This window comes from Artibeus jamaicensis, unplaced genomic scaffold (assembly GCF_021234435.1).
Source record: "Artibeus jamaicensis isolate MK-2021 breed Jamaican fruit bat unplaced genomic scaffold, CSHL_Jam_final scaffold_1031, whole genome shotgun sequence".
Lineage (NCBI taxonomy): Eukaryota > Metazoa > Chordata > Mammalia > Chiroptera > Phyllostomidae > Artibeus > Artibeus jamaicensis.
The window spans coordinates 3,523,894-3,536,399 of NW_026522026.1; the positions used below are offsets into that span (position 1 = coordinate 3,523,894).

Below are 12,506 nucleotides of genomic sequence, written 5' to 3' on the forward strand. Positions count from 1 at the left end.
AATAGTAATAGGGATACTTTCTGGTAAATTGAATTTGCTGGGTGGACATGATGCAAATGATAAACTATCTTGACATAAACAACTTTTTAGGGTACAGAAAATATGAGCATTGAAATTCCTGAGAGAAAGGCACACCTCCTCTGCAGAACATATTTATAAATTATTCATAATGATTTGGGCAAGTGAAAATTTATGGGAAGTTCTTTATAGTCACAATATGTAATAGTAATAAATATGTTTTATCTTCTAAAGTGACATTGTAATAATCATAACTATATTAACAGTGAGGAAAATTTGAATGTTGTGTCAATTTTAAAACTTTCTATTCATTAGATGTATCAGACCTAAATATTTTAATTTTATCTCAATGGAAATTATTTACTCATATTATTACTATTATTATTATTATTCTGGCGCTTTCCTGGTCCTCTCTAGCCTACTCATTGGGGTGCAAACTTAAGCATTGTAGGTCCTAGAACTTGGTAGCCCATTCCATTTACTCAGAAAAATACTAAGTGGCAGAATACATAATGGTAAATGTTACACATTTAAAATAAATATTTTTAAAGCACTTGTAATAATAAAACTAAGTAGCAAAAACAAAAATAGAATATTAAACCTTTGGTTTTATACAAATGAAATTGTTCTCCCCTGTCAGTAAATTACAAACTATCTTGATTTGCAGTGAAGCCCAGTCTGTACTGAAAGGCAAAGTAACTGACGGCAGATTCAGGAATATTTCTTTGATTCACAGGTTATGCTGTTTCCTGGTTTGCAAATATCCAAACTCCCTTTGCTGGAATCTGATAGAGTTGCTAGGAACTTTGGAGCTGGTCCAATCCTGTTTACACCAATGGGGCCGTTCCTGACTTCAGGTTCTTTTTTGTTGTTTTAATTATTTTTACTTCTCTGGATTATGTCCACAGGTAACAGGAAATCAGTGTTTCAAAGGAAAACGTGATCACATTGCCAGATAACACATATATCCTAACCGAGAGGGCGAGCGCCCGAGGCTTGGTGCTGCTGCCAAAAGTACATATTTTTTTGATTGGTAACTGCCAGATGACGCTTCATCAAATATAAATGCAAGAAAGACTCAGAGAGCTCCATAAAAACCTGCTACCAGTCAGTCTAGGAGGATAAGAGCGAGATACTGTTAAGAAGGGCGGAGATGACTTTCGGAGTTTCAGTATTAGTCTATCTCTTATTCAATGGTAGGTAATTTCTTTTTGTTTTATTAATTTTGTATCAGTGTAGAATGTGAATAAGGTTTGTTTTCTCTGAATTAATAAGAAGTTGGTTTTTAATAGTTGTTCTTCATGACAAGGATTAGAGCAGGGAATCTGTGATTTAATTTAGTTTCTTAGGTAATGTATGTTCCTCTCCTGAAACACTGTGATGCCTCTTTTTTTAAAGATCTTTAAAATATTTACTTTATAAAACCAACGAGTAGTTAATACTTTTTAACTACTATGAGTATATCACAGCATCCTTGTGATTGCATCAGTATATCAATATTTTCTCTTAAATATTACTGTGTTTCTATTTTCTATAATGGACTAAGTATAGATGAGAAAGTCAGGAAATTGCTGTAGTCAGTTTATTGAACTCAAATGTAAATGAATTGAAAATCAAACGCAAATGGGAATAAACAGAATAACTTTTAATCTGTTGCTTATACGTAGAAGGAGGCTCACCTGTTAAAGATGCTTTCTTCCTCTTCATCCAGCAATGGTGGCATTAACAGAAGAGGTGTCCTTGAAGGGGACACTGGGAATCACAACCCAGCAAAGTAATTGGACCGTTAACAAAACAAAAGGTATTTATTTTCTTTGCACTTTTGTATTTCAAGTGACTTATTTTTAATTTTTGATAGAAATTTGGATCGTGATAAAAGAAACATTGGAAAATTTTAATATATGTTTTATGATTAGAGAGTCAACTCTTGTAGTTGCAAGTAACAAGTAAATGGGGTCTGCAACAAATTGGCTTTTTAAAGGGAGGAAGTGAAGCAAATGATAGACTTTGATTTTTGCTTGCTTCCCCATACCCCACACATGTCCAGAGGCAGTCAGTCACCAGTTGGGCATCATGTTTTGATCTGTGACTATGAGCTTTGCAACCAAAGAAGTTATGGCTACAAAATGAAACCTTAATTAATGTTCTCTCATCTTTAGAAATATCTTTTTTCTTGTTTCTTTTTTGGGGTTTGTGTTGTTGTTTTAGTATAGGCTATATTTCCCGCCCACTCTGCCCAATTTTTACTGGTGATCATAGGTTTTCTTTATTATATTATTATTTTTATTTGAGTAGCTTCCTGCTGCTGTTGAGCATCAGCATATTTTCATACTTGTTTGAACTCTTAGAGGTGAACTTGGAAAGCTTGTTGTTACCTGCCAAGACCTGTGTACTGGGCGGTTACAATTCTCACGCAAATCACACACTGCCCCCTGATGTGGAGTCTGGTGATGTGACACAGGATGGAGGAAATACCATATCTTGCTCTCAGAGCCAGACAAATAAAAAAAGATCAAGTCAAATATTTTTCTTAATATGAAAGATAGTAATAATTAAGAATTATTCATTTCACCCAAAATTTTAAATTTTAAAAAAAGGTATTCAGAATATTTTTGCCCACTTGAGTTTTTTAATATCTATCAGTTTGCAAGCCAAAATCAGCATGGGGTTTAGAATAACTTTGATGTCTTCATGTGTTCTGAGCCTTTGAACAAAAAGGAGAAGGAATACCTTCCTTAGAAGTGCATACTGCAGAAAATTAAAGTACATGTCCTCTCAGTGACTGAGTTCACGACAGCATGCCCAGAACACCTCTGTTCTTCCTTAAGAGGGAATTGCAAGTAACACTCTCCAAGTTACAGGCATTAATAATGGGAAAAAGCAATTGAATATACCATCTCTCTTGTTTTCCCTTGCTTTCTTGAGGGAAAACTTAAGTTTTTCCTTGCTTTTTATATAACTTAAAATCTGAATCCAGTATTTTAGGAAATTTTAAAATGTTATGTATAACTAATATTCATCTTCTTAGGGGAAAGATGAACCTCTGCAGCATTACCCTTTCTTTGGGAATGTCTTCTTTCAGTTTCACACTTTCTAGCAAATCTTAATTTGCTTACATCTTGCAGTAGAAAAAAACCTAGCCCAGTGTATAACGCAAAATTCTCACTGCTTCAGAATTAATTATTAAAATGAGGAATTAGATTCATGACACCACATTCAGCAAAATGAATGTGAATTTTAAGGTACGGTGGGTTCTCAGTCAAAAGGAAGTTCTACAACACAGGATCTTGTTGGTGCCTTGGTACTTAGAGATTTAGTATTTAGAGATTTAGTATTTTCAATATTAAAAAGTCTGCCTTTTTGGATATGAACTGATAAATGCGAGTTTTTAATTTCAGCAATAGGAATATGGTATAACATAATAACTAAGGATGAGGAGATATTCATGACATATTTATTCACAATGACAAAGTAAAATGCCACAATCTATTTGAGAAAAAGTTAAGTATCAGCAATTAAAATGTGCCAAAGCGGACTCAGTTATACAGTTTGATTGCTGTCATTCCCACTGCATAAACCCCAAGTACGTATAGGTATATGTCCATAGTGCATCAGGGAAGGAAGAGTACGCATCCTGAAATGTGTATGTTTTGCCAGCTGCCAACCCAGCTTCCCAAAGGGAAGCTGCCCATAAAGAGGCTTCTGGACACTTGACCATAAAAGTTCTGTCAAGTGTGGTGACTTGCATAGTATTTAAGAGCTAGAAATGGAAACCCGTGCTTAAATTCCAATCCCAAGGTTTCTCCCACTATTTCATAATGTCTCTTAAACAAGTAAAATTTCTAAATGATATTTAAAAGTATTGTCTTAACCACGTTAAGCCTAAGCCATAAGTTGTTCCCGGCTTCTTGTATAGGTCATAACCATACCTCTTCTGAAATCAGGTAGGGAAATGTTCTCTTTTCAATTAGCTGCTTGTGGTAGTACACACAAGCGGGAATTCTCTTCTCTCTCCCCTTTGGGAGAAGAGAAATCAGTTCATTATCTCCCAACTATAAACCCAAATCTTCCTAAGTGCTGACTCCTTAGGTGTGAAGGGAAGAATGAAAAAATTGTGTGAGAGCTTTTTAATACTTAATAGCAGACATTTGGGAAGCCTTGCTCAAGGCAGCTAGCTAAAACTCTTTGATGCTGCCACCTTTTGGCAAACTTGTCTTGTATAGCTTGTTATATGTTACTTCTAAAGAAGGATACAATCAATTTACCTCCACCCCGTAATTAATTAATGATATACCTAGGTACTCTTAACCTAACCTTTGTGAATATAACCTGCCAAGGGAACCAATCAATACTTTTATGGACAGAGCACTCAAAGAATATTCTTACAATCAAAGGTCTCTTTAACACATTACAAATCTGTTATAAAAATGTGAGCCACTTCGTCTGTTAATATTATTTCTCCTTTTCCTATCTGACTGCCTAGAAGGACCTATAGCCTTGAAGTTCTCACTTTCTTGCCTGGAAGACCACAACAGTTACTGCATCAATGGTGCATGTGCCTTCCATCATGAGTTGAAGGAAGCCATCTGCAGGTAATTGCAAAGAGCTTTCCAAGTCCTAGAGATGGGAGCAGGTGAATGTATGCCGCCAGTGTTTCACATAGTACATTTCCACACACCTCTGTTTTGTGAAGCAAAAAGGGTACATGATCTAGTCATGACTCACCAATCCTCTCTGAAGTTGAGTATCTGAGGAGTCTTTTTCTAAGCTACCTAATCCTCGTTACTCAAAAATATGGTTCCCAGATTAGCAGCATCTGTGTTACCTGGGAGCTTGTTAGAAATGCAGAAGCTTATGTTCCACTTCAAAACTACTGAATCCATGTCAGCATTTTAACATCATGCAGATATGATTATAGAATGAAACAAAACAGGTTATGGTAAAAACACTTCAAGAATATACACTTCTAGAGCAACTAAGATAATGTTTTTGTGATCATTGATTTGCTCAGTATCCTCCTATGAAAGAGTAAATAACCTTCTCGATTAAGGCATTTGAGCACAGGTGCTACCTTACCTTTCTACCAACAAGGAAAGTTGCATTGATATGGGGCCTTAATGAAATGATTATTATAAAACACATAGCTTCTTCAATACTGTAACAGATTGGCTTTCATTTGGTATTTGGCCCTTTCATTTAAATTGCATACTTTCCACTGAAATTGTGTCATTCTTGGAAATTTGTCTTTTTTGTATTTCTATCATCACGAGTTTTAAAATTATTCATTTTCTTTTTGTAAAGGTGTTTTACTGGTTATACTGGAGAAAGGTGTGAGCATTTGACATTAACTTCCTATGCTGTGGATTCTTATGAAAAATACATTGCAGTTGGGATTGGCGTTGGATTATTATTAAGTGGTTTTCTTGCTATTTTGTACTGCTACATAAGAAAGAGGTATGGAAAAAAACAAAATACAACACCACTGGGTACTTGTTCATTTGAAAAATATTTATTGAGCCCCTACACTGTAATAGGCACTGACGTGTATAGTTTTTAAGTGAAAATATGGCTGCAAATCTGGCAAGCTCCCACATATTTGTTTTAATACTTCTTCTCATAAACCTAGAAAGCAGTAAAAATTTACCTGTAGTTGCGATAAGCTCTAACTTACAATTTCCCTCCATCTTCATCCCTGTCTGCCTACATATAAATGAGGAGGTCGGTAGGCCCCACAAAGGTGGAGATTAAGTGTCTCTCATTCACAATTATGTATTCAGTGCCAAACACTATGCCTGGCACACAATAGACACTCAGGAAATATTTGTTAAATGAAGAAATCAAGAAATGAGTATTAAATGAATGAAAATGTATGACAAACATGGACCATTTACTTCCCAACCATCAGCTGAGGGTTTACTCACCAGGTACTATCTACTGCTAGAAGTTTAAGAAGATAATATCAGTCCACTAAGTATAAAGTACTTGTGTATTAATTCTTATTTCTTTTTTTAAATATTTTATTTATTTATTTATCTTTAGAGGGGAAGGGAAGGAGAGAGGGAGAGAAACATCAATGTATGGTTGCCTTTCACGCATCCCCTTCTGGGAACTGGCCTGCAACCCTGGTATGTGCCCTGACTGGGAATTGAACCGCGATTATCTGGTTCGCAGGCCCTCGCTCAATCCACTGAGCTACACCAGCCAGGACTAATTCTTATATCTGGTGTATCCACACAGGCCATTCTTTTCCTTAAATCCATATGGCTAGGGAAAATAAAGAAATGATGTGAGATAAATTAAAGTATAAATATATTTCCCTTGGCATACTCTATTAACTAAGTCATCATTTTTTAAAATGGCCAAGATAGTCAAAGTAAGAAAAATTTCTGTTACTGAATAATTATATCTTAGAGAGAATAAAATTTGTTATACCAAATGCAGATTAATTGATATAAAATCTGTTACATCAATTGATATTATTAGGTTAATTTCTTAAGAAAACAAAAAGGAAAGAAAAAACAGTAGACCTTTTAATGTTAAAAAAGACAGTTATCTGCCCTGACCAGTATGGCTTAGTTGGTTGGAGCATTATCAGTAAACCGGAAAGGTCACTGGTTCGACTACCAGTCAAGGCACATACCTGGGTTGCAGGTTCATCCTTGGTTGGGGCACATGCAAGAAGCAACCAATCAGTGTTTGTCTCTAACATCCTCACGTAGATGTTTCTGTCCCCCCACCTTTCCCCTCCCTTCCCCTGTCTCTGAAAATCTATAAGCATGCCCTCTGGTGAGGATTTAAAAAAAAAGACAGCCATCTGAGGTCAGGTTCCCTAGAAGCAGAACATAAAACAAAGATTCTTGTGCAAGTGTTTGGTGAAGGGACACCCTGGGACGAACTTGTAATGAAGTAAGGAACGCTAGGTCAGAGGAAGAAGGTAAGAAAAGGAGGGGCACTAGCTGAAGTGGAGCTTAATCTGCCTGATGCCAAGAGCAGATCTTGAACATGAATGGCGTTACAGACCTACCCCCAACAACATGAGGGATCTTAATTTAGTGTCCTGGGTCATCAAGCACGGGTGGCAGGATGTTCCTGGAAGGGTAGAGGGCTCGGGCCAGGAATCTCCCAGGAATCATCAGGCAAATTTTCTGTAGTCCCAGGGCAGTGCTCTGGGGAAGGATGCTGCTGTGGGCCTGGCAACACCCACGGCCACTGGGGTTGGGTCCACCATTGAGTAAAAGGGATCCGGGGCACCACCAACTGCTACACAAGAACGTTTATGTAATCCTGGATATGCTATACACATAGCAAATTCATGTGGAAATCAATACTCTGTTTCAGGTGTCCAAAACTGAAATCCCCCTACAACATCTGTTCCAGAGGAAGACCACTGTGAGGCCTTCATAAGAAATTTTTTTGAGGCATATGTAAAAAATGAGTGGATCCCAATTAAAATTTTCAAATGAAGCAGCAAACCTTCCCAAGCTGACTAGACTTGAAAATAATGAAAGCTGGGATCATGATGAAATAAGAGAATAAATTTCAACATTGGTCTTTAGACTTTGTAATTGTTATGGTACCATGGGAGCCAATGGAATAAGCTTACAGTGACAGAAGTCAAGTTCATAGTACTGCTCTGGGCCTGTTGCTGTTGTGGTATGGCTGTTGCTCGTAGTGCAAAGAGACTGAGTTTCATGCTTCTGACAATGTCAGATGTGGGTTTTCCTGGAAATAACTGTTAACCCTGCAGCAAGCTAAAGCAATGCCATGCTTGGGATCTTCATGTGCTTGCCACCAGTAGTTTGGACCATACCTCTCAACGGACCCAATCCCAAAGGTGCTGCTTTCATAGTATCTAAAAGAATGTGACGCCAACTCTTTGGATGGGATCAGTGTTATGGCACCTACAGTGAACCAAATATAAGTCTGGAGTCTAAGTCAGAGACAAGAAGATGGAATTCCGAGGCAAACATACATCATACCAGCTTGTGACAACACCATGGAGCCTCTATCTGTGAAATATGGAATAAGCTGAAGAATTGCTGATGACTGAAAGCTCTCTGGATATGGAGCCCTGAGTAGGCAGAACATTTCTATTCTCTTCATGGGTTATAAAACATTGTGTTCGACTCATCGGTCCTCTAATGCTTACAAGTTCATCACTTCCTCCTCTTGTTAGAGGAATTACCTGGTGACTATCCATTTGGACTGAAATTCCACCAGGAATTACCTGGTGACTATCCATTTGGACTGAAATTCTAAAATACTACTAATAAATGAAATTCTGCAACTGACCCCCAAAAGAAACAAAAATTGGACCCAGGATTTTTTCATCAGCCAACAGCATGTGGAAACTTCCCTTACCACTTATAAATTCTTGATAGCAGATTTGCACATAGGGAGAGAAAATGGGACAATGGTAGAAAGAACTATATCGGAATTAGGGCCCTTTGTCTTCAATCATATTTCTTCCATGTAATTAGAATAATCTTGGGCTGGATGGTTGATATCTTTGGGCTTTGGTTTCATTTTCTACAAGGAAGGAAAAAAAAGCAATTTTTCCTTATCTGTGCTGCAAGTGGGATATTCTCAACCCCTACCTCTCAATCCAAAACACACCATTGGCTACCATCTTAGATAAATATTTTAGTATTTGTTTTGTAAAATAATGATTTAAAATCTGTTTTTGAAGGAAGCAAGACATAGAATTTAAAAATAGTATCTACAATTCTTCTTTTACATTCAGTCTAAAACTCTGGACTTTTTTTCATGGTGATGTTGAGGAGGAAAACCATTTCGATCATGAGATGAGTAAAAACAGGATCAAAATGAACATTCTTACAGTGATTGCCCCATAACAGGCCTTTTGTTTGTATGAAGTTATGACTTTTCATTCACTCTTAAACAAAACTTTACATTCTGCTTTCCTTTGAGTAGAAGGTATTTCACTTGCTTTGTTTTGCCTTCAGAAGGAATTTAAGGTGGATGAGTTGCGTGTCAGCGCTTCCTGACTGTCCTCACAAAGTATGTAAAGGTTACATCACACCAAGGAGTGGGGAGGTGAAGGTTCCTCCCAGTGACTCCAGCGACCACACCTAGAAAGCTACGCTCTCACTGAGCATTTCACAAAGGTGTTAAAAAGCTGGGGAGAGTCCAGGAAGAAACAATAAAGCTTAATGAAGAACTGCCTCCTGATGAAAGAGAAATTAATGCTGGAGTCTGGAAACTCCAACATTAACCTAAACATTAACCTCCAGCAATAACCTAAAAAGTTTTAAGCATTTGCTGTCTATAAATATTTCTCAATTTTAAACACCATATGGTTGAAATTAAACAACACTAGGCAAAAAATTAAAATTCCCAGATTTCCAACCAGAAAAGTATGCCAAGACAAAAACAACAGAGATGAAGATTTTTTCACCTGTGGCACAGTAGGCATTCACAGGATAAAATCCGCCCTAGGAGATGATAGGAAGGTAGAGTGTGGCTCCTGAGAAGCCATCTGTGTGTGGCCTGTCACACACACAGTCCTGTGACCCCACAGTCCCTGCAGTTAAATTTGGAGGAGGGCATCTCTGGCTTTCCAATGGAGCTAGAGCCGCATCTGGCAATATTTATGTTTGCAAGCAGGACTTCGGTGAAAAAAGGCATAAATACAAGATGTTCTGCCATTTTTTTCACTTTTTTTTCTTCCTATGTACAATAAAACCCTGAAAGGAGTCTACCATGGAAGCCCTTGCATCAGAACTGTATTTTCAGCTATCACTCCATGGATCATTAGGTGGGTAGATCAGTTCGGAAAAAAACGAGAACATGCTTCTGGCATTTTTGATAAAATCAAACTGGCCAAGGGGTCCATCAATGTCTTTCATTTCAATTTTGTCTTCTTCCCGAGTCTATCCTTCTTTCTTTGAGAACACATCCCAGGATATCCGTATTCATGAGTTAGCATTTTGAAGCATGATGGCATGGGGACAAATGTTACAATTCCAGTCACACTTAAGCAAGTAAATTTATAAAAAGGGAATTATAGTTGTTTGTTATTGTATCTTCTTTTCCCAAATTATTGATTTTTTGGTATAATTATGTTTTTATAACATTTGAAGTGAATGAAATGACAACATAATTTATCATTTACTGTTTCCTGAAACAATACAAATATAATCCATTAATTTTGAAATGTCCTTTTTGGTGACATCAAGATGATTTTTATTCATTGTATGTAATTGAAAGAAGTCTTAAGAAAACCACAAGGCAAATCCTAGCAATGTAAGCTTTTAATGTTGCACATAAAAACAATCAGAAGACCATGAGTGAGCCACCTACATTTGTGAATTACACACAGTGACACACTGTGTGCAGTGTAACGTGAATATTGATGTCCTGCAGCTCACACTCATGAAGAAGGTTACCAGAATGTCTGCTGCAAAATACCTCTCTTTCTGGCCTATCATAACTGCATGACAGAAGGATACTAGCATCTGCCAAGACAAACTGGAAGTGTTGAAATTTCATTTGTCAGTGTCTGGCACTGCTAATCTGGGTGAGTCCATGTTTCTGTCCAAACCTTTGGCAAAGTTCTCTTCAGTGGCACATGCAGAAGATTGTCTTCCAAATTGAGCTCTAAATTTCTGTTAGTTATTCAATCAATGAACGTATAGCTCAGAGTTAAAGAGCCTAAGCAAATAATTTCCTAAAAATTCAAAGGCTAGGCTCTTGAATATCCACCTGAATAAATGTGTTCCCTCATTATATTTCACCTCTGCCAAAAATCAACATGATGAATGTTCCAGATTGTGGGCAACACCCCCAGCTTCCAAAAAGATGTCTCATAAAGATTAGGAATATTACTATGTAGTAAGGAGGAGAATTGAATTGTTTAGTTAGGGCTTACCTGTATACTCCATGTCCTGTCTTTGTAATTTGTATGTCTCAGATATTGGAACATAAATCATTTTGATTGAAATTAGGTGGAGACCACAGTCAACCAAGTATCAAACTCACCATGCTTTTGATCTTTAAAAGGATGTTAATTGGGCATCACATCTTTCTGGAAAGAATGATATCTATAGATTTTTAAAATCTCACAAAAATATTTATTTATTATTAAGTCCCTTTACAGATCAAGATGAAGCAATTGTATAATATAGTTACCATTTATGAGCACTCACGATGTTTGATTGTTAACTTTATTTTAATTAATCCACACCTGTGTATAATTGAGGTGTAGAGAAGGCAATTCATTTTTTCAAGGTGACATAGCCTTTAAGTGCAGAGCCTAGACCTAAACCAGGTAAATCTGATGCCACAGTCTCTCATCTAAACTCTATATGGCAAGACTTTGTAATATTTTATGGAAAATATTAGTGTTGGAGTTACCATATTTTTCAGACTATAAGACACATGTTTTTACCCCAAATTTGGGAGGAATAATGGTTGTTAATGCTGTTGTTGAGTTCTGTTCACATTTATATTAGTGAAATATTATGTTATTTATGTTATTAAATATTTTACCACATTTTTTGCTTAAGAATTTTTTTTTCTATTTTCCTCCTCTAAAACCTAGTTGTGTCTTATGGTGTGAAAAATAGGTAATTTCTTGATGACCTTAGAGCTATACCCAAGTGACTTGTAGGCAATACATAAATATGTAAAATAATATAAAATTTATAAAATAATAATTTTTGTCCTGGATTAACCACAAAAACTCCCTGCTGTCATGTGCAGATTATTAAGATATGCATCCAGTCCTTAGGGTGGGGCCAGAGCAGGCCTCAGGTGCCTGCTGACACTTGAATGAACAGGCTGCGGAGACACAATAGACTGGCGGGTCCTCAGGACTCTGAGTAAGAGAAGGGCAGTTGGAAATGTTTGACCCCTGCCTGAGAACAAGGGTTCTCTGGCACTGATGTTACCCTAATGGGGACATGCCTGGCTCAGCTTGCTGATGGGATGAGGATTGGTTGTCACATCTACAGGAAAGTCTCATCAATGGATGTTTTAGTACATCACCCCCATCTTACCCCTAGTCCCACATCCATTAATAAATCTGTGCAATGGATAAATACCTTAATGACTTGTGATCTTGTCCAGCTGTGTGATCATTTAACTTTGCTGGGACTCCTTGAACATGACATTGTTGTCTGTTAAGTGAAGTTAGACTCTTAAGATGAGCTCCACATTCCTTTCCGGGTTGGAAGTTGTATGTTAAAAATATGCAGTGGTGGTGGGAAAATGGAGACAACTGTATTCAAATATCAGTAAAACAAACAAACAAACAAACAAATGAAAACATGCAGCCTAAAAGGCAGATCCAGCCCACAGACATATTTATTTTGGTTTCCATGGTGTTTGTTTTCAATCAAGACTACATCTAAATATCAGGATGTTTTGCTGTAAACATTTAGCTTTTCTAGCTTCTTTTGAAACCTGGAATTAAAGAGCCCTGGCCCTTTATTCTCACACAACTTTGGTTGAAAGGAGTGTGTCCT

General features: G+C 37.0%; 1 protein-coding gene across 4 annotated transcripts; it reads left to right on the forward strand.

Annotated features, from left to right (window-relative positions):
• The first annotated feature begins 1,117 nt into the window (after nt 1–1,117).
• EPGN (epithelial mitogen) lies at nt 1,118–12,220 on the forward strand. Of its 4 annotated transcripts, none has more exons than XM_037150166.2 (5): nt 1,118–1,214; nt 1,730–1,819; nt 4,502–4,610; nt 5,320–5,472; nt 7,357–12,220. In XM_037150166.2, exons 1-5 carry the CDS (start codon nt 1,172–1,174, stop codon nt 7,409–7,411), a joined length of 450 nt encoding a protein of 149 aa, XP_037006061.2. In that variant the 5' UTR covers nt 1,118–1,171; the 3' UTR covers nt 7,412–12,220. The 4 variants fall into 4 exon arrangements, with proteins under 4 accessions (XP_037006061.2, XP_053511623.1, XP_053511624.1 ...); XM_053655648.1 differs by having other exon boundaries at nt 4,505–4,610; XM_037150167.2 differs by having other exon boundaries at nt 1,125–1,214; nt 1,686–1,819.
• The last annotated feature ends 286 nt before the right edge of the window (nt 12,221–12,506 follow it).